This window comes from Osmerus mordax, chromosome 16, assembly GCF_038355195.1.
Source record: "Osmerus mordax isolate fOsmMor3 chromosome 16, fOsmMor3.pri, whole genome shotgun sequence".
NCBI lineage: Eukaryota > Metazoa > Chordata > Actinopteri > Osmeriformes > Osmeridae > Osmerus > Osmerus mordax.
In genome coordinates, this window is record NC_090065.1 from 2,793,590 (window position 1) to 2,817,790 (window position 24,201).

The following is a 24,201-nucleotide window of genomic DNA, read 5'->3' on the forward strand; positions in this document are numbered from 1 at the left end:
TTCAGGTGGTGATGTTGAGGTGTGTGTTTGCTGTGTTCAGGTGGTGATTGAGGGAGTGTGTTTGCTGTGTTCAGGTGGTGATGTTGAGGTGTGTGTTTGCTGTGTTCAGGTGGTGATTGAGGGAGTGTGTTTGCTGTGTTCAGGTGGTGATGTTGAGGTGTGTGTTTGCTGTGTTCAGGTGGTGATTGAGGGAGTGTGTTTGCTGTGTTCAGGTGGTGATGTTGAGGTGTGTGTTTGCTGTGTTCAGGTGGTGATTGAGGGTGTGTGTTTGCTGTGTTCAGGTGGTGATGTTGAGGTGTGTGTTTGCTGTGTTCAGGTGGTGATTGAGGGAGTGTGTTTGCTGTGTTCAGGTGGTGATGTTGAGGAGTGTGTTTGCTGTGTTCAGGTGGTGATTGAGGGTGTGTGTTTGCTGTGTTCAGGTGGTGATGTTGAGGTGTGTGTTTGCTGTGTTCAGGTGGTGATGTTGAGGTGTGTGTTTGCTGTGTTCAGGTGGTGATTGAGGGAGTGTGTTTGCTGTGTTCAGGTGGTGATGTTGAGGTGTGTGTTTGCTGTGTTCAGGTGGTGATTGAGGGAGTGTGTTTGCTGTGTTCAGGTGGTGATGTTGAGGTGTGTGTTTGCTGTGTTCAGGTGGTGATTGAGGGAGTGTGTTTGCTGTGTTCAGGTGGTGATGTTGAGGTGTGTGTTTGCTGTGTTCAGGTGGTGATGTTGAGGTGTGTGTTTGCTGTGTTCAGGTGGTGATTGAGGGAGTGTGTTTGCTGTGTTCAGGTGGTGATGTTGAGGTGTGTGTTTGCTGTGTTCAGGTGGTGATTGAGGGAGTGTGTTTGCTGTGTTCAGGTGGTGATTGAGGGTGTGTGTTTGCTGTGTTCAGGTGGTGATTGAGGGAGTGGGCGACCGGAGGAGCGCAGGTCACGTTGCTGTGGACAACATCAAGATCCTGGATGGGCTCAGCCTGGAGGACTGTAAGGGTGAGTGTGGCTAGAATCATGTCCTGCTCTCTCTCCTCCCACGCTGGAACCATCTGGAGGATGACCGTGTAGCCAGTAGTATCTCCTCTCCTGTGTTGTGTGCCACTATAAAGGGCGTTCTTTTCTTCTTCTCTTCCTCCAGACATCACGCCTACGTTCCCCCCGACCGAGATCTTCATCCTGCGTGAGTAGTTCAGACTGGAGTGTCCTTGGGGGTAGGGGTGTGTGTACAAGTGTGCCTGTGTATGTGGGTGTGTGTGTACTGTTTAATGAGTGTGTGTGTGTGTGTGTGTGCACATATGGTTCACGTTCCATATGTGCATATACACAGACGTGCATGTGTGTATACTTGCGTGTGCATACCGCACGTGTGTGTATACGTGTGTTTGCCTGTGTGTGTGTGTGTGTGTGTGTTACCTCGTCTACACCCCCGCAGCTGTCTAACCATCCCCCCCTCCCCTCTCCAGCTATGGACACTTACGCCCAGGAGACCAATGAGCTTGGGGGTCCGGGCAACATGCTGAAGACCCTGGACCCCATCCTCATCACCATCATCGCCATGAGCGCACTGGGGGTGTTCCTTGGGGCCATATGCGGGGTGGTGCTGTACTGCGCCTGTTCTCAGGGCAGCATGACGGAGAGGAATTTGTCGGCGCTGGAGAACTACAACTTTGAGCTGGTGGACGGAGTCAAGCTAAAGAAAGACAAGCTGAACACACAGAATACTTATTCGGAAGCGTGAGCTCAAGAACCCATCCTCTGAGAGAACGTGTGAGCGCGAAGCAGCCAATCAGATGGAGGGACATGGCCTCGTGGAGGGTGGGAGGTTGACTGAGACTGACTGAGTGGAGATTTTCTCAGGAGCTGCAGTGAGAGAAAGCTAACTGTAGGGGGCACTGTGTATAAAATATATGTACAGCAAAAAAAAATATTGTTTTGTTTTGTAAGTTTTGCGTGCTTTGTTTTTTGTGTGTGTAATCAGATGCTGGTGTTGAGACCAATTAAGATGAAAGTATTTATCTTTTTTTTTATTCCTCTGAAAATCATTTTATTTTTATTTTTTCATTTTGTTTTCCTTGTTTCATGGAAAGAAATTAACGTGAACATTTCGATTCCCTATCCTGCCGTGTGGCTGTTAAGCTGACCATGTGACGTATGTGTGTGTGTGTGTATGGATGTACATACATGTTTATGTGTGTGTGTCTGTGTCAGATGTCTGTATGTGTGTGTGTGTATGCATGTGTGTAAGTCTTATTTGTTTGTGTGTCGTGTGTGTGCGTGTGTGTGTCTTCATCAGTGTGTGTGTGTGTCTGTCCTGTATGTGTGTGTGTCATGCGTCATTGTGTGTGAGTGTGTGCTTCATTCCTGTGTGTGTGTGTGTGTGTGTGTGTGTGTGTGTGTGTGCCTGCACCCAGGAGAGGGCTGCAGCCCTGGCCTCAGACCTATGTCTAGCGCCAACAGTGCCTTTTCTCAACATTTCTGTTGCCTTTCCATCTCCTTCTGTTCTCTTCACAGCAGTAGTTAGGTGTCAGCCAACAGAGGCCGAGGGCCAGGATTCCACACCATCCCTCCACAGCACCACACATCCAACTTATTGTACATAGGTTTTAATATATTCGAGCGCCCTTTTGATATAGAAAATGACCCGATGTTGCAGTATCCTTTCTTCGCGCTCGTGTCATATACAGTGGTGTCTGGCTGTCATCACGTGATAGGCTACAGTACTTGTGTTCCTGCTTCTTATTGGTGCTCTGACAAAGCTGCCTGAAACGGGATTCTAACAGCTTCAAAAGATTGTGTTGTATATTAAACCAGGATTACATTTCTACTTCAGGAGGTGGTTTCAGGCTAGTGTCCAGAATGTAACTGAAATATTTTGTGGTTTCAATCAGTTTTGTCAATCATAGAAAGAGGAAAAAACTACATTTTCAGTCACTGGAACCTGAATTTGACATGATATCCTGGATTGTCTCAACTGTGTTCATGCACCCACGGCATCATGGGAAATGTAGTTATTTTCCTACAAGGAGAATACAGAGGACAACATTGCCACTGAAGAATCAAACAGCACATAATGAACAGAGACTAAATCGCTGCTTCTTCTAACCACCACCGCCACAAGAACACGGCGTGAATGAAACTGGATTTGAACCCTGATCTCTAGGGTCCCATATGACTAAGACCGCGCCAGAGCTAAAGGCTAAGCTAACTTTGTCTCTTCCAGGAGTCCCGTCTGAGATTCAAACACTGATCATGTTGCCTGGGAGACGGTGAGGAGTGGTGAGCAAGGTCATAGAGATGACGATGTGCAGTAGAGCTTAAATCTTTAAAGTAGCAAGGATGTGTACTGTATAGACCATGACAACACCCAGAATCAATGGATATCAAATGTACGGTTTTTTTCTTTTCTTTGTTTGACCTGTGTTTTGTTTCTTTTAAAATCGGTAGAAAGGGTTTGGTTGTCCTGGTGATAGCTCCTTGGTGCTGGTCGTTACTGGATACGGGTCTGGTGTTGCCGACGTGGTCTCAATTAAGAAAGGATATGGCAGCATTAGATGTGAAAACAATGTTGCACTGATATATTTAAAAGTTATATGTGTTTTATGATAGTGATTTATGAGAAAAAAAACAGAAAGATAAAGAAAGTGAGAGAACGAGAAGGAAAGAGGGATGAGACAGTGTTAAGGCGTTTTATAGGCTATGGTTTCAGAGGAAATGATATAATTCTGAAATGTAAAATTTCCAGAGATGTTTTTCATTCTTGAAAAAAGCTATACGTGCGGTCTCTCTTGCGTAGTATTTGATTTACTTGGTATCTTACTATCTTATCACCTTGTGTTTTAGTACCGTCAACGCTGTATGTGCCATTGTTTTTTCTACAAAAGAAAAACGTTTATTTTCAATACTGCTTCTGTAATCTTGCTGTCTCGGATATATAAAAAAACAAAAACAATGAAACGAGGTGTATTAAGTGAGGCCTTAATGACTGAAGTAATGGTTCATCTTTTGACTCGTCCCGCTAGCTTCCAAGACCTATCCACTATCTCTGTTGTTACAGACCCTGATCACTCTGACTACTACATTCCAAAGAATTGGATCAAATAAATGTTTGAATAAAACATTTAATCTCTCACCTCTTCTCCATTTTAGGCTTTTACCCTACATTAAACACCAGAGGGCAGTGTTGTGATGTTTCAGTTACCGAAGTATAGAACAACACTACACTCAACAGAACAAACCAAGATACATTTTGACACTTTAATGTTATATACAGTAGGCCTGTTTTGCTGTGACACTGGATCTCAGTTATGGATGTATTTCAATTCCAGGTGCATCTCAATTCTGGGTGCATCTATATTCAGTGTAGAATTTGTTACGGCGGTTGCTGAGTCGTAGACCAACATGGTAACAAAAGGTTAGCGAGGTTTGCAAACACAGCCGCAAACCACACGATAGGCCTACCGTTCAGTGCCCGTTTCTTTCACAGCAGGGGATCACTGTTTACGGCGGTTTATGAATAGTTCTGATGTGTTGCCTAGCTCTGCAAGTGTGCACTATTAGCCTTCTTGCAGAAAGTGTAAACTGTGAAACTTTTCAAACCGTAAAACGGTGAGTTTTGGAAACCACAAACACCACTTCCTACCTCATAGTAGCCAAGCATAAATTCCACACATAACTTAGCTACCAATTTAGAAATATGCGTCTCTCTTTGTAAATATGTATACATACAATAAAATGTAGCCTACGTTTATGCAGTTTATACATATCAAACTTCAAAATAAATTACATTATAGTTCGATATGCTCTCCGTTTGGTCTTAGTTGGACCAAATATATTTGAAAAGGCTCAATACGACTTAGTCTTTTAAAGGATTCAATGCAGAATATCATGCATTGGAATGGACAAATTCACCTATTAGCACTTTTAAGACACGGAGCTTCGCTATAGATTTGCTGGTTAGCATATCTCGTAGTCTGCAGCACTTATTATTCAGCCTTGACGTGTTCAAAGTCTTTCCTGGTGAAGTCATGTAGGCATGTAGACCTGCAGTGCCAGTAAAATAAATGATCTTGAGGATGATGACATCATCCCTGCTTCCTCCAGCCACGATACGTTTGCACAGCCGCTTTGAGATCACAAGCCATACAGCAGGCTATACGCGTGCACTTAGCTCATTTCTGACTTTGACGCTTTGCATGCAGTGCATACCTATTAAAGCTATGAAGTGGATGTTCTAGCTATATGGTATTGTACTAGTGCTATAACTTGTAAAGTCTGTAGATTACTGTCAGCCGCCCTGGACTGCTTTAAAATCACAAATGCATCATTTGAAGGGTTGAAACAGTTTCCGTTCTGCACACAGGAAGCAAACCTGGGTTTGACCGGTGATATATAGTTTGGAAAGCTATGATTCAAATCATACTCAAAGTAAGACAGTAGAAATGGTGTAAGTGCGTGTGTAGGTCAGTGTGTGCGGACACACATATGCATGCATGAGTTTGTGTGTATACACTTCATTCACTGTCTTATCAGGTCTGCATTATGCAAAACATTAGTCATCATGATCAGTTACAACTCTTATCAACAGCTCCGGCCGGAAGTTAATCAGACATGTCTATGTACAGCATCACTGTCACAAAATAAACACCACACTCCTCTGAGCAATAGATATTGGGGAGTCAGGTGGCTGAGCGGTGAGGGAATCGGGCTAGTAATTTGAAGGTTGCCAGTTCGATTCCCGGTCATGCCAACTGACTTTGTGTCCTTGGGCAAGGCACTTCACCCTACTTGCCTCGGGGGAATGTCCCTGTACTTACTGTAAGTCGCTCTGGATAAGAGCGTCTGCTAAATGACTACATGTAAATGTTGTTTCTAATGAAAGCCTTAGTGTTTGAGGTTTCCATCCTCATGATTCAGTTCACCATCATGAGTCCTCTGTGTCTGTGACACATGCTCCTCTCTCTCTCTCTCTTTCTGTCTGTCTCTCTCTCTCTCTCTCTCTCTCCCTCTCTCTGTGTGTGCCTGTCTCTCTCTTTGTGTCTGTCTGTCTCTCTCTTTGTGTCTGTTTCTATCTATCTCTCACCCAGTGTGTGTATGTTTTTCCATCTTTATCTACCTCAAACCAGTGTATAGCCTACTAATGTGTAGTGTATGTGTGTGTGCGTGTTTGAGTGTGTTTGTGATTGTGTGAGCCAACTAATTGTTTCCGGGGCAGTTATCAAGCTTACCATCCTTATCAAAGGTAAGACACAGGACAAGTTCGTTTCTGATTTCGAGCCCTCCAAGTGCATTTGGCATTTCCGGTGTGGGCGGGTCCAGATTGGGAGAGGGGGAGGACTCTCGTCACCCACTTTTTTGAAGGAAAAAGACTCGCCTCGAGACAACTTTAACGTGCGGGCGAGCTGGACTGTGCCCAAGTTTGGTTTTCAAGGCTCGCCTTTTTGTCGAAATCTGTTCGTTTTTTTTTTTTTTTTCATTTTTCCGGACGTTCTTTTAAAAGGATACAACATCACACCATTGATACGGTGAAGTGTTTGTCTTGCTGAAAAAAAGTAGTAGAAGTAGCGCCCCAATTTCGTCGGCGTGTCAAAATAGTTTTTTCCTAAGAAGAGATATTTTGTCGCCGCAAATGTTACTCTGAATCCGCTAACAAGGATAAACGAGAAAAGGCTTTGCCAAGGTAGGTCACTCGTCATTTATTTAACCCAGTGTTGCTACTGTAATGTTCAGAGTATTTGACAAAGGGCATAAGAAATTCTGTACGAGCAACTTTGGGTGGGGATATCTCGCAGGCGAGACGATGAGTGAGAGTACGTTCTGTGTCAGTTCAACTTACTCTTTACAAAAATATTTGTTCCTATTTTTTGTTATAATGATATAAGTTTACGAAATCTTATAACGGTTAGGTAGTGATGCATTGTAAGGCTCATGGCTGAAAGGTGATCATTAGTCCAGCTGTCCACTTTAGGCTATAAAGACCGGGGTAGGCCTTGTTCGGTGGTCCTGTTGGGGAGTTTAATGGAGTCTTTGTACACCTCTCAAGCAGTCTGAGAGTCTGTCACAACCAAGCTTGTGTCTACGAAAGACCGATCACATCTGTATGTTTGAAGGCCCCACGTTATAACAAGCCAAACGCTCGTTGTGAAGTTGCACCCTATTGTTCATGTTGAAATCTCTGTCTCCCCCCTCCCCCCCACAGTAATTTTGTTTCGCAAAAGATAAAGTTGTCAAATAACTGGTAAATATAGTCCAGTGTATCTACTTTTATACGAGCCAGAATGATCACAAATTGTAACTTTTACAGGGGGAACAGGACACAATTCAGATTGTGTCTTGTTCGGATACTGGCCAAGGAGGTCAAAAGATGTTATTCACGTCTAGCATGGCCATTAAAAGACTTAAACATCAGTGTGCGCAAAAAAGGAAACAAGCATTGAATTTGACTTCTGTTTAAGATATATGTAGCCTGTAGGCCTACCCCTGCGTCTGGAGCATTGCCATTGCGTAAACATGTAGACCTAGCCCTAGCATGATGAATCCTGTCTAAGATGTATTTCCTGTTAGAACTGCATTGCTCCAGGCTGAATTTTTCCTCTAGAAACTCACAGGCCTGATCGGGCATGCTTGTTGAACAATTTGGCAAAACTGCACCGTTAAGATTTTGAGTCATGATTGCGATATATATATATATATACATGTAGACAAAGTCCTAATTCGGCCATAGTGTAGTTGAAATGATTAGTCGTATGTTTGGGCTTTTCATATCCTAAACTTAAACTGCATCAACATAGTAGGTCAAGTGTTAATCCCTGACTCTTTGATCTCTTTCGCATGCACACACACGCGCACACACACACACACACACACACAGTGCTTATTACGCTCTTCAGTGTAGGTTTCATAATAACAGCCTGTACAGAGACTATAGGCTGGATATGGTACGAGGTGGTCTCCAACGTTACGTGAGTCACTTCCCTTAGCAACTCTGTTATGGCTTGGTAACAATGGGTCAGGGCTAGCTAGGAGAGTCCAGGCAAGCCTATTGTGCTGATTAGTCAGTGCGTCCGACCCTGAAGTTGTCCTCCTCACTCGACACTCCACCTTCCTCTTCTGCCTTCGATCGGTGACTCATGGTTTACAGGTACAGCATGAGAGCAGTGTTGACAATAAGTGGTCCTTCTAAAAAGGGGTGTTGGTGACTCATGACTCATTCGGCCTCTCTGGGCTGTTTGTGTGGAGGGGTGGGAAGGTCTGGAACATGTTGGGGGTTTATTAGTTTGGAATGTGTTGTCTCATTCTCTGAGCAAGGACAGGCTGAGATCAGTGACTCTTGAGAGAAGGAACATGGATGTTGGGGGGGAAGAAACTGAGTCACAGAATGAGAAGCACAAGCTGATTCCTCCTGAGGGTTTTCTGGACTGGAAGAATGACTTCAGATTTCACAAGTGAAATGTTGGGATGTGTGTTGAATGATGGATATCGTACGCTGTCAGCAAGAAGAGGGTCGGACTGAAAGTATCCTGTGTGAAAAATTGTCAGGCATTCGAACTCTCAGCCTGGGTTTCCTTTTTTCAAAGTGTAGCGTTTGTTTGTATGAAAAAAAAAAAGGGGGGGGGGGTTTCCCTTCCGTATCCATCTACAGCCTGGTAGCCAGTCAACACAGGCTCCACAGCACAGTTAATTAAGGAAATGGACGCCACCATGCCCTTCTGGGCTGTTAGGGGAGCTAATGGACAGAGGAGGAGGAGGAGGGAGGGAAGATTTAATGGAAGGACTCTGACTTACACTAGCAGGTGGGGGTGGGGGGAAGGGTGTTCAGAATCTCTTCTGGACAGACAGCCGCAACAATGCAGTCCTGTGTTTTGTAAGCGCTCTCATCTCATTAGAGTCTCTGGTCGTCAAACGTCAAAGAGCTGCCTGATGGTTGTTTGGTCTCTGGGTCTGGTGTGTGTGTATATATATGTGTGTGTGTGTGTTTATTCTCCGTGCAAAAGTCTTAGGAAAATTTTCAAAATGCATGGAAATAATGAAACAAAAATATTTAACTAAAATATACTATAAAATATAAACAGTGCACTTTTAAAGTGCCACACAAATACAAAACAAGAAATATTTAAGATATATTTTTGTCAAAAAAATCTTCTTCATAAGACTTCTGCACTAAGGCTTCTATATTATATAGATTGGTATGCAAGCTGGCTGGCATGTGGTCCAAGAAGAAATGAGCTGACACAAAATGTATATTCTGCATGAAGAGAGCTAAGGAAACATAATGGTGAGACGCTTGCTAGAAGACTTTGGAGGCTTGTCGGTTGTGGCTATCTTATCGCTTCTGCTTTTCTCTGATGATGTTGTGGTGCACCGCTGTGGGGGGTGGGGGGGTATCTGATACTGAGCCTCAGAGCTGGAGCCTGAGAAACCAGGCCTGTACAGCTCCTTCCTCATGTAGGGTGCAGTCAACTGTGCATCCAGAAAGAGTATCTTAGACCAGCAAAACATCAGCAAGCCCACATTTCTCAATGGCCTGGGTGATGAAAAATGGTCCGCAAGCAATAGAAGAGTGATCACTGGCTGATCGCAGGTCATGTCTGTCGTCATAGTTACCGTTTTCAGAATCAAGATGGCCGTGTTGATGGTTGTAACTGCTGCTCCTTGTGTGGCTGCACCTTGGGTACATATCACACTTGTTGTTTTGCTGTTTGAGTTGTAGTACTGTGGGGCCATATGTGATGGATACTGTGCAAAATCACCACGATAAAATGTAGTCTAAACTACAGTTGCTCTTCTCGCAAAAGCGCCACAGAATGTTGTGCTGCTTAACCACCGAACTCTTGAGTCTTGTCTCTCAGGGATTTCGAGGGTGGTATTTGATCTCCATGTTTTTAAAACTTGAGTTGTGACAAGTCAGTCCTGTAATTAATCGACTTGCTCTCATGTGAAACTCCTGGTTTTGAGTGCGTCTGAAACTTTTTTCACAAGTGGAAAATCCCACGATGGATGCAAAGCTTTGTCTACACCAACGCCGAGGAGAATTCGAGTTGTAAAGATATCAGGTACTTCGATGCCTTTTCTATGAGAAGGATATGCTAATACAATCCTATGGCTTTCTCTGCACACTTAAAACGTTTCTACGAGCGTGTCACAAAACGCTGGTGGGCAGAGCATGAACACAAGCATTTCTCTAGACAACTAGACCTGTCTTGGCTGGAATGTTTGCTGAATTTACATGACAGAGCCATGCTCCATGCTTGTGTCTCCAAGGCGTGCTCTCAGGCTGTTAAATCAAACCCTCGGAGCAAACTGTCCACCGCTTACAACATGCTGCCGACCGTGGAGCGGATTAAGTCACCTTTGACCCCCCCCTAGACTGTGACTTGTGGCGGAAACCATGGGGTTGGGCGGAAGAGATTATTGGAATTCAGAAGAATCCTGTTGCTTAAGTTGGGTAGGAACATGTTTCTTTGGTAAATTGTGTTTGAAAATGTTTCTTGTTGTTATTTCAGTCAGTAATTCTTTTGCTATATGGAAAGACAGAGCTGAAGGGAGTTTTGTACCAGGAGAAACACTGAGGTCGGTATTTACACAACGACTGCGAGAATGAAAAGTTGTTGTGCCAACTGCAGAGGCTACAGCTGCAGAGACTGACTGCTTCTCCTGCAGAACGTGACCATACAAAGCCATGATTAGGGCCTGGCTTATTCACACTTCTATAAATATTAGGCTCTGGCACATTTCACAAAAGCATCTATCCACACTCTTGAGTCCATCTCTCTGAAAGTTGAAGTCTTGTCTGAAACTTGAGGTACAACAGTACCACAAGGTTTTATAAACAAGTTTTAGCATCACCATTTGAAAACAAGTTCCCCTTTTTTGTCTTTGTTCACAATCCACTTACATTTAGTCATTCTGTCGTCACTCTCCAAACGGTCATGACTGAATCTGCTGGGCTGAGCTCACAAACTGTTTCCTGGGACTGATTCACAGCTGGGGGTGCAACTGATATCTCCTCCCTAATATGCTGGCTCTGGGCCAGCCTGGGTCATGGTTTCCCATGAAGAAAGAGGGAGAGGGAGGATTTTCCCAACCGCCGACTGGGAAAGACCGTCCAGCTGCACGACACATTGGAGCATGTTACATTTAGTCATTTAGCAGACGCTCTTATCCAGAGCGACTTACAGAAAGTACAGGGACATTCCCCCCGAGGCAAGTAGTGTGAAGTGCCTTGCCCAAGGACACAACGTCATTTGGCGTGGCCGGGAATCGAACCAACAACCTTCTGATTAATAGCCCGACTCCCTAACCGCTCAGCCATCTGACCCCCAGTATGTTGGAAACATCCAACTCCTAGTTGTCCATTTGAGATGTTATCTTTTTTTCAATGTGCTCTTCAGTCAGTCGACCTCATCGCAACCTATCTCTGTTCTAATCAACATGGCACGGTCCAATGCGTTTTCACCAGTTTCACCGTTCCAGTTTCATCTTGCTGTAGTGTCAGTTAGATAAACATCTGTTTGGTTCCTACACATCTCCGCCCTGGCGACTTATCAGTTCAGGGGTCTTGGAAGAGAGGGAGAAGTTGCGTTGACGATGTTTGGTCCTGGGGGTCTGTTTAACTACAGATAGCCCCCTGTGGGTAACTGTCAGTTTGAACAACGGAAGGGGGTTGGATAAGTTATTTTGTCCTGGGAGTTTTTCCTTGTCATCCTTGAGAGTTTAGGTTGGTTTGGGCGCAGTTCTGTGATTTGTATATGAGGCCCTCTGTGACATTGATTGTAGAAAGGTCCATACAAATAGATTTGATTTGATTTTGACCGGTGAACTCCCCTTTAGTTTAGTGCCCCGTACAGAAGATGCCCTGAGCTGTTAACAAAGATGGAAGCTAAGGAATGTTGGGAGGAGTCTTCCTGTTGAGAGACTGGAATTGCAGTTGGTGTGGGGTACGACATCTTCCAACTGCTGTCTCTTCATAAATCTTTTTGTAAGTTAGATTCAATTCTGAAAGCTTTTGGATAAGTTTTACATGGTCGTTTTGTATGCTTTAAACGTGGTTAGCGATGGCTAACAGGCCTAGCCGCCCTGCATGGTGTTTTCTGTGGTGCAGGCTGTTCTCAGTCATTGCTCCTCCAACTGATCCTGTATGTACGAATGTACTTTACGCCACCCATAAGTTGATAGTAAATTTGATCAAATAAATAGGGTAAATTGTCATTGATTGGTCATTGTTCTGTGTGAACTGAATGTGCTGTCTTAAACAAATATTGTCTTGAAATTACAAAAAAAGTATTCAATACCTTTTTTTTTTTTTACATTACATTATGGTGGTTTTGCTGCGTTTATCATTCAAAGGTGTGTCTCGTTCATGAACAAAATCCAGACGCTCGCACGTTTTCCTAGTCAGGACAAGTTAACACATCCCAATATGGCTCTTTCAGAACACGAGCTGGTGCTCGTCAGGGTTGTTTCATCGTCTTAATAAAGAGCAACTCGGCTTTAAACACTGTTTATCTTACCGGGGAGGGTAGTGGTCATGGTCCACATTCTCCAAGTGTCTCAGAGTCGCTCTGATCCTGGATCAGCGGTCTGCTCACAGAGCCATGTTCAAACAGACCAATCTGATCCCGGATCAGCTTTCCCCGCTGTGCTGATCTGGGAGGGGCTTCACAGGAAGTGTGTCATCGGGGGAGGACAGAGGGGGGAGGTATGTAGCTGCCTGACCATATAGGGGAGCAGACACACACACACACATGCTTATCTCTTTCTTCTAGGGAGCTGTGTTCTTGTCTAGATCTGTGTATAGACTCTATACTATATACTCTATACTATAGAAGATCAACAATCATGGCTGTTTTTCAGGTGTTGTCATACACAGACTATAGCACCAGACCTGAAGATTTGAGATGCTTCATAAGGTTGCGTGGACATAAACAATCTTCCCTGTGAATTAGTTATATATTATTTGGCTTGATTTTTATCTTGATTTTATTTATTTTTGGGGGGGTGCTTTCCTCTTGTATGTACAGTAGATGTCCTGACATCACATCCTGCTTTTTATTCATTAGAAGGAAAGTTCACTAGGGTCAGAGATTCAAAAGTGAACTGTGAAAGTGGTCTATTGTGAAGGTGAAATTCAGTTTTGCACACAACAAAAATGTGTTAAACCCCATTGTGCTTGTGATGTAACCAACAAAGAAAAGAGGTGACTTTACAACATGCATGTGTCTTACAGGAAAGCCTGTATGTAAATACTGTGTACCACACCTCTTTCACACCTCTGATCAGCGTGTCTCCTCAGCGTGTCTCCTCAGCGCAGAAAGATCTGAAAAGACACGATCGTCGTCTTCTCTCAGTGAGTGCAGTCGTTCATCGCTCAGTTATTTGATTCTTTTGTCCCGTTCCAGATGGATCTGAGGGTCTTGTGTGTGGCAGCATTACTGGGTGTCTTCTCCTGCCGTGCACAACAAGGTAAGGTCTTGCTATTCTCACACAACTATATGATTTCTTCCATTCTGATGTTACCAAAACAACTAGTCTTGTACCACTTGTAGAACTATGTATATATACTATGTACGTATGTATGTGCTGTGTGTATATAGTTTATACTACAGTGTGACTTATAGTTCAGGAGGAAGCAATGCTGACTCTGTGGTATCAACCCACCCTGAAACCTTCAGCACAGCCCAACTGTCAAACTGGATGACTCGGAAGAAATATAACTGAATAGATCTGCGAAATAGCCTAGTTTTATTTCTGTATTTTTATGACGTCTACATTTTCGAAGACGAAACTCACAGAATGTGTTGACTGTCTTTCAGAGGGCAGTGACTGCATCAAGGCCAATGCCCAGTCGTGTGGGGAATGCATCCAAGTCTCTGAGAAATGTGGATGGTGCACAGATGCCGTGAGTTACCGTTCACAACTCCAGAATCAGAATTCGGTTTATTCGCCATGTATGTTATACAAACACGGAATTTACTGTGGCAGGGAGGTGCAAACACTAAACATATACGAATCTTAAATTAAGTAAAGGTACAGAAGTGTCCATTCAAACTTTCGTCCATGTCTCCTGATTTTCATCCACAAAGTGCTTACAGTAGCTTTATTTTGATTGTAAAGACAAGTTGGTACTTTACATGAAATTCTAGGGTACATTTATGCAAGCACTGCCGACAGAGAAGATTGAAAGGAAATACATGATTCATATAACAGCTTACATAGGTAGGAAACAGCTTCCTGACATGTCTAGACTCTCTTTATCCGAAATCAACACGGAAGGAACACCTAGGATGCCTGTTAGGCAGCTCTTTTGTTCTTGCAAGTGTTCCAGTTCCTTAAAGGAAAACTTATTTGTAACACAAAAACGTCTAGTCACTTATGTCCATTGCCCGTTCCAACCCTGGTAAACTGTTCTGTATGGGAAGAGCAATGTTAAAGAATGTGGTCTGAGAGTGATTTTTATTTTGACTAGGCACATTGTCTTCCAGAGAAGACCTGCCTTGTGAGGCATCATGTGCATCTAATCTATGCTCATAAGGAGTTGTGTTGGTCACCTGTTACTTCGTCATTACTTATAGAGTAGACTAGATTGTTGGAAGCTGGTTTGCATTAGTGACGCTAAATTCAGCTCTCCTGTAGAGAATCCATCAGCATACACACACACACACACACACACACACACACACACACACACACAATCCTGAGTAACAGTTGACAGGCACAAAGCCACACCCACTCATGGATGCTTTATGCTGTTTATGTATATTATGCAGTTCCTTCAAAGTCTTGTTGAAAATTAAACCAATAAAAATACTTTTTTTAGATGTTAAATTGAGTCGCTCCCATCGCTCAAACCTTTTGCTGTTTCGTTGCAGACCTTCCTGAAGCAGGGAGAGTCCAAATCTGCTCGCTGTGACGACCTGGAGTCCTTGATCAAAAAAGGCTGCGTGCTTGCCAAGATCGAAAACCCCCGGGGAAAGACGACCATCGTCACCGACAAGCCCGTCACCAACCGAGTCAACAAGGACACGTCTGTGAAGATGGACACCAACCAGATCACCCAGATCCAGCCCCAGAAGCTCTCTCTCCAGCTGCGCTCTGGTACGCTCGCTCACTCCTCAGACCCCGGGGGCACTGTCAGGCCAAATAGTGTCCTAGGGCCAAATACTGTCCTACCTCACGTCACAATGCTGTTCCGAAGCAAGGACGTGTCCGTCGCTATGCCAACCTTAAATTCCAGCTCCACCCCCTGTTCCTGGGTGGCTGCCTTCCTGTCGTTTTCTGCCCCAACCTTAATCTAGCACACCTGTTGAATCAGGTTATTTAGGACTGGGTTCGGAGCAGACACGTACAGGTAAACCTCCAGAAGCAGGGTTAGGGACGTTAAGCCAGGTGGGAGTCAGGTGGCTGAGCGGTTAGAGAATTGGGCTAGTAATCAGAAGGTCGCTGGTTCGATTCCTGGCTGTGTCAAAAAGACGTTGTGTCCTTGGGCAAGGCACTTCACCCTACTTGCCTCGGGGGGAATGTCCCTGTACTTACTGTAAGTCGCTCTGGATAAGAGCGTCTGCTAAATGACTAAATGTAAATGTAAGTAGCTTGGGATGACACGTGCACAAATTTGGTCATTCAGACCAAAGATTTTCGTCACCCATCTTGAAGGAAAGAACATGCATCACAATATAAGCTGTTACAAGTTCGTGATTTTTTGTTAGCTGACGTAGTGTTAGCTACACATTTATTTTTTTTACCCCCCCCCCAACATACTACACATGAAGTTGATGACAGGGTCTTGAACCGTCCAATGAGAGCGTCCGTTCATGAACTCTGTTCTTGCTGTCACCAGGTGAGCCCCAGACCTTCGCTCTGAAGTTCAAGCGTGCGGAGGATTACCCCATTGACCTCTACTACCTCATGGACCTGTCCTACTCCATGAAGGACGATCTGGACAACGTCAAGAACCTGGGAACCGCCCTCATGAACGAAATGAAAGAGATCACCTCGGACTTCAGGATCGGTGAGAAATCTGTCCGTTATATCAGTCGGTCGCGTCAGAACAGAAGGAGCGGTGGATCCAAACCATTCACTAATGAGAAACACACACACACACGTACAACACTAAATCACCTAACACCAAAACGTGCAGCCAACACTATACCATGAACGTACATACATATAGGGGGGAAGGGTATATTTGGATGAAAGCCTTATTTAAAAAGGACCACGTTCTCTACGCTCCAGGCTTCGGCTCGTTCGTGGAGAAGACGGTGATGCCGTACATCAGCACCACCCCGGCCAGGCTCCTGAACCCGTGCACCAGCAACCAGAACTGCACCAGCCCTTTCAGCTACAAGAATGTGCTGAGGCTCACCAAGAAGGGCGAGGAGTTCAACAAGCTGGTCAGCGAGCAGCAGATCTCCGGCAACCTGGACTCTCCCGAGGGGGGCTTCGACGCCATCATGCAGGTGGCCGTCTGCGGGGTGAGTCACATGGGGAGGCGGGCGGCCTCGCCGCAGGCGGCCAGAGCCCGTTAGTGAGCTTATATACTAATGTGAAACCGCGTCATGTGAAGTTGTCGACGGAGTTGGGTTTTTAAACAAGCCGTCTCCTCCTCCTCGCCCTCCTCTTCCTCCTCGCAGGACCAGATAGGCTGGAGGAACGTCACTCGTCTGCTGGTGTTCTCCACCGACGCTGGTTTCCACTTCGCTGGAGACGGCAAGCTAGGTGGCATCGTCCTTCCCAACGACGGGAAGTGTCACATGGAGAACAACATGTACACCATGAGCCACTACTACGTACGTGCTTCACGTGCCTCTGTCCTGTGATGTTTACACGCTACTACATGTGTTTTCATACATATGGGCCATACAAATACAATTGTATTTGAGTTGACGCCAGTTTGTTTAACGTTTTGTACCCAGAGCCACAATGGACAGCTTGTGTTCCTTTGTATGTGAAGTATGCTGTTATTGTTTTGACTTACAACACTGGTTCACCTTGTTCATCCACAGGACTATCCTTCGATAGCCCATCTGGTTCAGAAGCTCAGCGATAACAACATTCAGACTATTTTTGCTGTTACTGAAGAATTCCAGCCTGTTTACAAGGTATGGTGTGTGGGTGTGTGTGTGTGTGTGTGGGGGTGTGTGGGTGTGTGTGGGTGTGTGGGTGTGTGTGTGTGTGGGGGTGTGTGGGTGTGTGTGGGTGTGTGGGTGTGTGTGTGTGTGGGGGGGGGGGGGGTTGTGGTTCATGCTTCAGTCCCAAGTTAAACATTTAAGTCATGTTTGATCTCACCCTCTTATAGGAACTGAAAAACCTCATTCCCAAGTCCGCCGTGGGAACTCTGTCTTCAAACTCCAGCAACGTGATCAAACTCATCATCGACGCTTACAACGTCAGTCGGTTGGCTCCGTTTGCATTTGAACATTGATTCATTTAGTAGACTCTTCTATCCACAGTGTTGTACAAAAAAAAAACATGCAGCAGATAAACAAGGACAGTATTAAGGCCTTGTCGTTTAGTACTGACTAGTCGGACCACCCCTGTCGCCTTCACACATTTACATGTGGACCGCAGAAGGCTGCGGTCCATCAGGACCAATACCTCACGCCACAAAAACAGTTTCTTCCCTTCCGCTGTTGGCCTCTTCAACAAGGCCAAGGGCCCACACTGACTCTAATGACTTCCTGCTTAAAACACACAGCTTTTTGCACTGCGTTACAAAATGGTATCTTGTACATTTGTATTTTTTGTAATATTTGTATTTTTATATTGTAATTTAAGGCAATTTATATTTAATTTTATTGTATATTTAATTCTATTCTAATCCCACTTAGTACTGCTAGTTTATGTACCCTTAGTATAGATAGTCCACATATTAAAATTTTAGGTTCCTATATGTTTATTGTATGCACCTTCCTGCCAAAGCAAATTCCTTGTCTGTGCAAACTTTCATGGCGAATAAATCCCATTCTGATTCTGATTCTAGTCTCTGTCGTCTGAAGTGATCCTGGAGAACAGCAAGCTGCCGGAGGGGGTCTCCATACAGTTCAAGTCCATCTGCAAGAACGGAGTTGTGGGCACAGGGGAGGACGGCAGGAAATGCTCCAACATCTCCATCGGCGACGAGGTAAGGCTACGGCAAACAGCCGCCACACACACCCGGCTTCGGATGTGTCGTCGAGAGAAGCTTCCGTCTGTGCATTCCACCACACGTGCGTTAACCCTCGTGCTGCCTTCGGGTCACATGACCCAAAGGTTCATAACGAACCATCGTTGTGTTTACCCAATTTTACCCAATACAAAAACAAATATTTTTTTTTTTCTTTTAACCATTCCAATGTGGGGGGTCTGAGACAGCCCGACAGTTAAAAGAAAATTCGTCACTTTGTTTTTGTATGAGGTAAATTTGTCGCAATACGACGGTGGGTCACAATGACTGATGGGTCAGAATGACCCGAAGATAACACAAGGGTTAAACCACCGAGGGGGGGAAAAAAGAGTTCAAGTGAGATAAAGATGCGTCCTCCTCCTCCCAGGTCTCCTTTGAGATCGGCATCACCTCCACCAAGTGTCCGTCCCAGCCCAAACCAACCACGGTGAAGATCAGGCCCCTGGGATTCAACGAGGACGTGGAGATCGAGCTCAACTTCATCTGCGAGTGCGAGTGCCACGACCACGGGGAGGCCAACAGCATCAACTGCCACAACGGCAACGGCACCTTCGAGTGTGGAGCCTGCAGGTACAGTCCTCCTCCTGCCTTAGACCTGACGCGTTGGATGAAAGCGGACGCTAAGTGCGGCTGCTGTGTATACTGACGTATACTTCCCTTGAGCTGTATGCATCCGACATGCTAAGTTATCCTACCCCACCCTCACCTCTACCCCACCCATCCTTCCTGTGCCCCACTCTTCGCTCCCTCCCTCTACCCTTCTCCACCCTCCTCTCCCTGCCACCTTCCCCACTGCCCCTCCCTCCTCTCCCTGCCACCTTGTGTCTCAGGTGTAACGAGGGCAGGATTGGGCGTCTGTGTGAGTGCAGCACAGACGAGGTTAGGACGGACGACCTGGACGCCAACTGCCGCAAGGACAACGGCACGGACATCTGCAGCAACAACGGGGACTGCGTGTGCGGAACCTGCGAGTGCAAGAAGAGGGAGAACCCTGAGGAACGCTACAGCGGAAAGTTCTGCGAGTGTGACAACTTCAACTGTGACCGCTCCAACAACAAGCTGTGTGGAGGTAACGCTTCCTCCTTGCCTGTTATTTGATTTATTTTTATAAAACAAAATATACAGCATATTGTCATACATGGTTTTTCAGTGGAGGATGTACAATACAAATGTTGGTTCTGGCAGTTGGTTTGATCTGTGTTTTGTTTCATCAGAAATAACTCATAGATTTAATAGTGTTTATTGGCCCCAAAAAAGAAAATGACACATAATACACAAAATTAGTCATGGTGCTATTAAAAATGCCTAAAGTAATAATCCAGAGTAAGGCCGGTCTCAGAGATGCATTGGTACCCTGAAGAGTAACCCTCCACGGTCTTCTGAGACCTGGCTCCACTCATCCATTCCAGATACGGCTATCGAGTCTATATTTTTAAATTATTTTTGTTTTAAACTTTTCAACTGCACTGAGTCTGAGAGCTGCTACCTCAATTTCGTTGTACTTGTGCAATGACAAAGATATTCTATTCTTCTCTCAGGACAGGGAGTCAGGTGGCTGAGCGGTGAGGGAATCGGGCTAGTAATCCGAAGGTTGCCAGTTCGATTCCCGGTCATGCCAACTGACGTTGTGTCCTTGGGCAAGGCACTTCACCCTACTTGCCTCGGGGAGAATGTCCCTGTACTTACTGTAAGTCGCTCTGGATAAGAGCGTCTGCTAAATGACTAAATGTAAATGTAGGACACGGACGCTGTGAGTGCAGGATGTGCATCTGCGATGCTAACTACACCGGCAGCGCCTGCGACTGCTCCCTGGACACCTCCACCTGCCTGGCAGCCAACAAGCAGATCTGTAACGGCCGGGGGACCTGCGAGTGCGGCATCTGCAAGTGTACAGACCCCAAGTTCCAGGGCCCTACCTGCGAGACCTGCCCCACATGCCCTGGAGTCTGTACCGAGCACAAGTGAGCGAGAACCAGAGACACGGGGGGGGGATTGTATCACCAACCAGGGTCCAGTGTTGTGTTTGTATTTATAACATTCCCCTCGCAGCTGAGGATGAATGAATATTATCCATCTCTGCTGCTTGTGTTAGATTTGTTGCTGGGGTTTTTTTTTTTGGGGGGGGGGGTTATTTCTGCTGTGTATATATATACATATACATACTCAGATATTTTAGCTGTTTTTTTTAAATCTTTTTATAAGGAGGTATATTCTGACGTTTGTGTGTGTGTGTCTCGTCCTTCCTGCCCCACAGGGACTGTGTGCAGTGCCGAGCCTTCGAGACCGGAGAGAAGAAGGACACCTGCGAGAGAGACTGCATGTACTTCAACATGATCCGCGTCAAGGACAAGCTGCCTCAGCCTGGGGACCAGAGCTACCCGCTGACCCACTGCAAGGAGCGCGACGCCAACGACTGCTGGTTCTACTTCACCTACGCCGTCAGGAACGACACCGTCAAGGAGGTGTACGTGGTGGAGACTCTCGGTGAGGGCTGGTGCTGCTAACCAGGGGCATTCTGGGATTATGAGTCACAACGGAACTTTTTTTTGTGTGTGTGGTTAGTCACGTAAGACCTCTAAAGTAAGAGTAAAGGCGAATGTGTTCCGGAATTGGATTGTTGATGTTGCTTTATATGGTGGAGTTTTTCCACCATTGACTGTCTGTTCACCCCTCTCTATGTGTCCGCCTTCTCCTCTCTCTGTCTCCGCCCCCTACCCAGAATGCCCGGCGGGCCCTGACATCATCCCCATCGTGGCGGGCGTGGTGGCGGGCATCGTGCTGATCGGTCTGGCCCTGCTGCTCATCTGGAAGCTGCTCATGATCATCCACGACCGCCGCGAGTTCGCCAAGTTCGAGAAGGAGAAGATGAACGCCAAGTGGGACACGGTACGTACAGGCGTCGTTTAGCGCCCGCCCGCTTGCCCGCGGCGAGGAAACGCTGATGAAACAAACGTACGTTTTGTAGGGGAGGGGAAGTGTTCTGACTTTGCCTCAGCCGTGCTGAAGTCTCGAGGTAGGATATTCTGTCCTCAAAGGGTGATACACATCCTCATAAACATGATCAAGGGTTAGAGTAATCCTGCTTTGCTTACTTGGGTCAAACCGTAAGAAGAGGAAGCATCAGTGGGGCCCGCACACACCAGGAAGGCTGACTGTTAGGCACGTGCGGTCTATATCCTTATCTCAGTTTCCACCTCATTTTTCCTCCAGCAGTTGAATCACAGGAACAGAGGCTGTAGCGACAGGGAGTGGCCTCAGACTGGCCACGGTAGCAGTGCTGCCACACGTTGGTCAAACAGTGGAACAGCATGACCATATAAGGCAATAAAACAGAGAGAGCGCTTTCTGGGTCTCCAGGAGTCTCAGTCCTCCTCCAGCTCCAGTGTTGCATGAGAGTCATAGGCATGGTATTCCAAGTTTTCAGTGGAGTGGTCTAGCTCTTGTGTTTGAAAGCAAGCATAGGTCAGGGAGGGGGAACTTAAATACAGAAGCCCTAGTCTCAAAACCAGTGGAAACAGCCTTTGGAGGTGAGAAATCTTAAAAAAGAAGAAGAGTTTTTAACTGTTTCCTTTCTACTTCCTCATTTTGTTTCTTAAATTTCGGATTTTGTTGTGCTTGGTAACGTTTTTAAACTTTGGCAAAAGCCAGTAGCATCCTGTCATCTTTTCAATCTGCTTCCTTTCACAATCTGTTTCCTTTCCTCCCTTTCTGTCATTCCTCAAAAAACCCTATCATCTGTCCCCAACGTAGCAAGAGAATCCCATTTACAAGAGCCCTATTAATAAGTTCCAGAATCCAAGCTATGGAAGCAAAGGCGCTGTGCTCTAATTCTGAAGTTTGTATTGCCTCCATCTTTCTCTCCTTTTGTTCATGCATGCTCCTTTACCCTTTGGGACTGCTTCCTTGCCCGAGTTTTGCAACATTTTGTGAGTCAAATTTCCACCACACCCCCATATGTCACAAAGTTGAATCTTCTTTAGATATTGTTTTGGAGGTTTGTTTTCTTAAAAGGTCAAACTATTAGCCAATGAGGGATTTTATGGTCCAGAGTTTAAGCCCAAACGATGAGATTTAATATAACAAAAGGTGTATTTCACTGCATGTTGTGGTGGTGTTCATAAGTTCCGTTATAGGAGGCAGCTGAGGATTGTTCAGATAAAGGTTCATTAGCTCTAGTGCATTTTTCTCTCCATGCCTGTAGTTTCTCTCGTTGGTTTAGAAGTCGACTGTCTCTGCCGACATTTAGGTTGTGTTTCATATGAAGTGACACTGGCAAAGCTTTAATAAATGATCATGGAAAACACAAAGTGTCTCTTCAGAATCGGCCTGCACTGAAAACAAATGAATGATAACCGGTGTTGTGCAGTGTGCTTTTTTTTTGAAGTGTTTCTAATCCCACGACCCTCACAAGTGCTCACGTCTAACCTGAGCTGCTGACTCACTCGCCTGGTCTGTCTCCTGTCTCTTCCAGGGTGAGAACCCCATCTACAAGAGCGCCGTCACAACCGTGGTCAACCCAAAATACGAGGGCAAATGATGGAGAAGTCGTCCATGTCATTACAACACTGTATGCAAAAGAATATGGAAGGAGAGAAGAGGAAGTGGACGAAGGGAGGATGGAGGGCGGAGAGTGGAGGAGGGAGAAAGAGGAGAGGGAGGGTTATATTTTGTACGATCACTCTTGTTTGTTTTTGTAGTCACCAAATGATAGCAGTGCATTTTTTCCACTATTTCATTGTTTTACTAACGTTTGTATTTTTGTTTTTCTATGCATCATTTGGAATCTGTACAGTATGTATAAACTTGGGTTTTTATTCAGATTTGTTTTTGAACTGATTTTGATTTTTTTTGGAACTTGAGAGAATGTTTTTGAACTGATTTTAATTTGTTGCCACAGGACTGGCTGTTTTATTAAAGGTCCAGTTGTGCCTTTTAGTTGAGTTTATGAAGCCATTTTGTTCTGTTGGTTGATGAGTTGTATGATGATTGGAGGACATGATATGTAGCGACAACTGGTGTTTGGGGACAGAATTGAATTGTGTACAGTAGCCTGTGTAAATACACGTACTAGTCACATAATAGGTCTGAAAGAGAAGGTATGTTTCTTTGTTAATCTGAACAATCAATTGAAATGTTTCTTTGTGTAGACAACGGATGTCACGAACATTAATGCATGCAAAGTTTTCAATGTAAAGATCCAGCAGGTTTAAAAATTTTAATTTTTAAAAAGATCTCAGGTCCCTAATTCCTCATTACTAGCAATGCCAAATATACCAAACATAACTGCCTTATCCAGAAACAAAATAAGTTTCAAGTGTTTTCCATGTTTTTTTGTCATAGTGAATCCTGAAAAGGGGTTAATCTGGTCTCTTGTGAGTGAGACACAGGCTTTCTCCTTTCTGTTTCTAGTTTTCCCTTTCCTTTCCTTGTAGTGTAGAGTACAGTGAACACATTCAGACATAAAGATCAGTGTTAAGGGGAAGATCGACGATCTTGGTTCAATTTCTAAAACTCCCACTTAAGCTTACAAATCACTTGTTTTTAAGTGCCTTTTTGTTTCAACACTTTCACATTTGCCGAACTCTATATGCCTGAATTGTATTTATTAAATAAAAACCCCAAACAAATTTCCCCAATATTGTTACATGTGTTGTGTGTTCTTACCTCAGGGGAAGGGTTTTGGAAAGCCAAGTACTGTTGTAGCTTCTGATAGTCTTACATTTACATTTGGTCATTTAGCAGACGCTCTTATCCAGAGCGACTTACAGTAAGTACAGGGACATTCCCCCCGAGGCAAGTAGGGTGAAGTGCCTTGCCCAAGGACACAACATCATTTGACACGGCCTGGAATCAAACTGGCAACCTTCTGATTACTAGCCCAATTCCCTAACCACTCAGCCACCTGACTCCCTTATATAGTCTTATCAGTGTTTATGCCTTCAAACTCTCAGCTCACCTTTACGCCTCACACCTGAAGGCTCTCCGCTTAATCTTTTAGAGATGTGCTACACTTCACCCTCTTCTGGTAGTTTTCAAATCCTCATACTTCCAGGATGTCCTGTGTTGAAACATCAA

The 24,201-nt window shown here is 45.0% G+C and overlaps 2 protein-coding genes across 4 annotated transcripts in view; both read left to right on the forward strand.

Moving 5' to 3' along the window:
- LOC136959588 (neuropilin-1a-like) overlaps positions 1-4,056 on the forward strand; it is a 40,906-nt gene extending 36,850 nt beyond the window's left edge. Inside the window, exons 15-17 of the mRNA XM_067253969.1 lie at positions 869-965; positions 1,108-1,149; positions 1,433-4,056. Coding sequence (XP_067110070.1) covers positions 869-965; positions 1,108-1,149; positions 1,433-1,707 — 414 coding nt within the window. The 3' untranslated portion in view covers positions 1,708-4,056. The remainder of the gene's footprint in view (positions 1-868; positions 966-1,107; positions 1,150-1,432) is intronic.
- A 2,292-nt stretch (positions 4,057-6,348) lies between these two features.
- LOC136959510 (integrin beta-1-like) lies at positions 6,349-23,767 on the forward strand. Of its 3 annotated transcripts, XM_067253866.1 has the most exons (17): positions 6,349-6,645; positions 13,364-13,427; positions 13,778-13,863; positions 14,834-15,059; positions 15,802-15,972; positions 16,197-16,435; positions 16,595-16,750; positions 16,967-17,062; positions 17,260-17,349; positions 17,944-18,084; positions 18,494-18,696; positions 18,957-19,195; positions 19,865-20,087; positions 20,381-20,610; positions 20,846-21,012; positions 21,877-21,940; positions 22,598-22,656. In XM_067253866.1, the coding sequence occupies exons 2-17, from the start codon at positions 13,364-13,366 to the stop codon at positions 22,600-22,602; spliced, it is 2,400 nt and encodes a 799-aa protein (XP_067109967.1). In that variant the 5' UTR covers positions 6,349-6,645; the 3' UTR covers positions 22,603-22,656. The 3 variants fall into 3 exon arrangements, with proteins under 3 accessions (XP_067109967.1, XP_067109968.1, XP_067109966.1); XM_067253867.1 differs by lacking the exon at positions 21,877-21,940 and having other exon boundaries at positions 22,598-23,767; XM_067253865.1 differs by lacking the exon at positions 22,598-22,656 and having other exon boundaries at positions 21,877-21,954.
- Positions 23,768-24,201: the final 434 nt, after the last annotated feature.

Coding starts and splice junctions, on each gene's coding strand:
- LOC136959510 (XM_067253865.1), top strand. CDS start 13,364: ATGGATCTGAGGGTCTTGTGTGTGGCAGCATTACTGGGTGTCTTCTCC. Junction 17,350..17,943: donor TCATCATCGACGCTTACAAC/GTCAGTCGGTTG, acceptor TTCTGATTCTAG/TCTCTGTCGTCTGAAGTGAT. Junction 18,697..18,956: donor TTCGAGTGTGGAGCCTGCAG/GTACAGTCCTCC, acceptor CTTGTGTCTCAG/GTGTAACGAGGGCAGGATTG.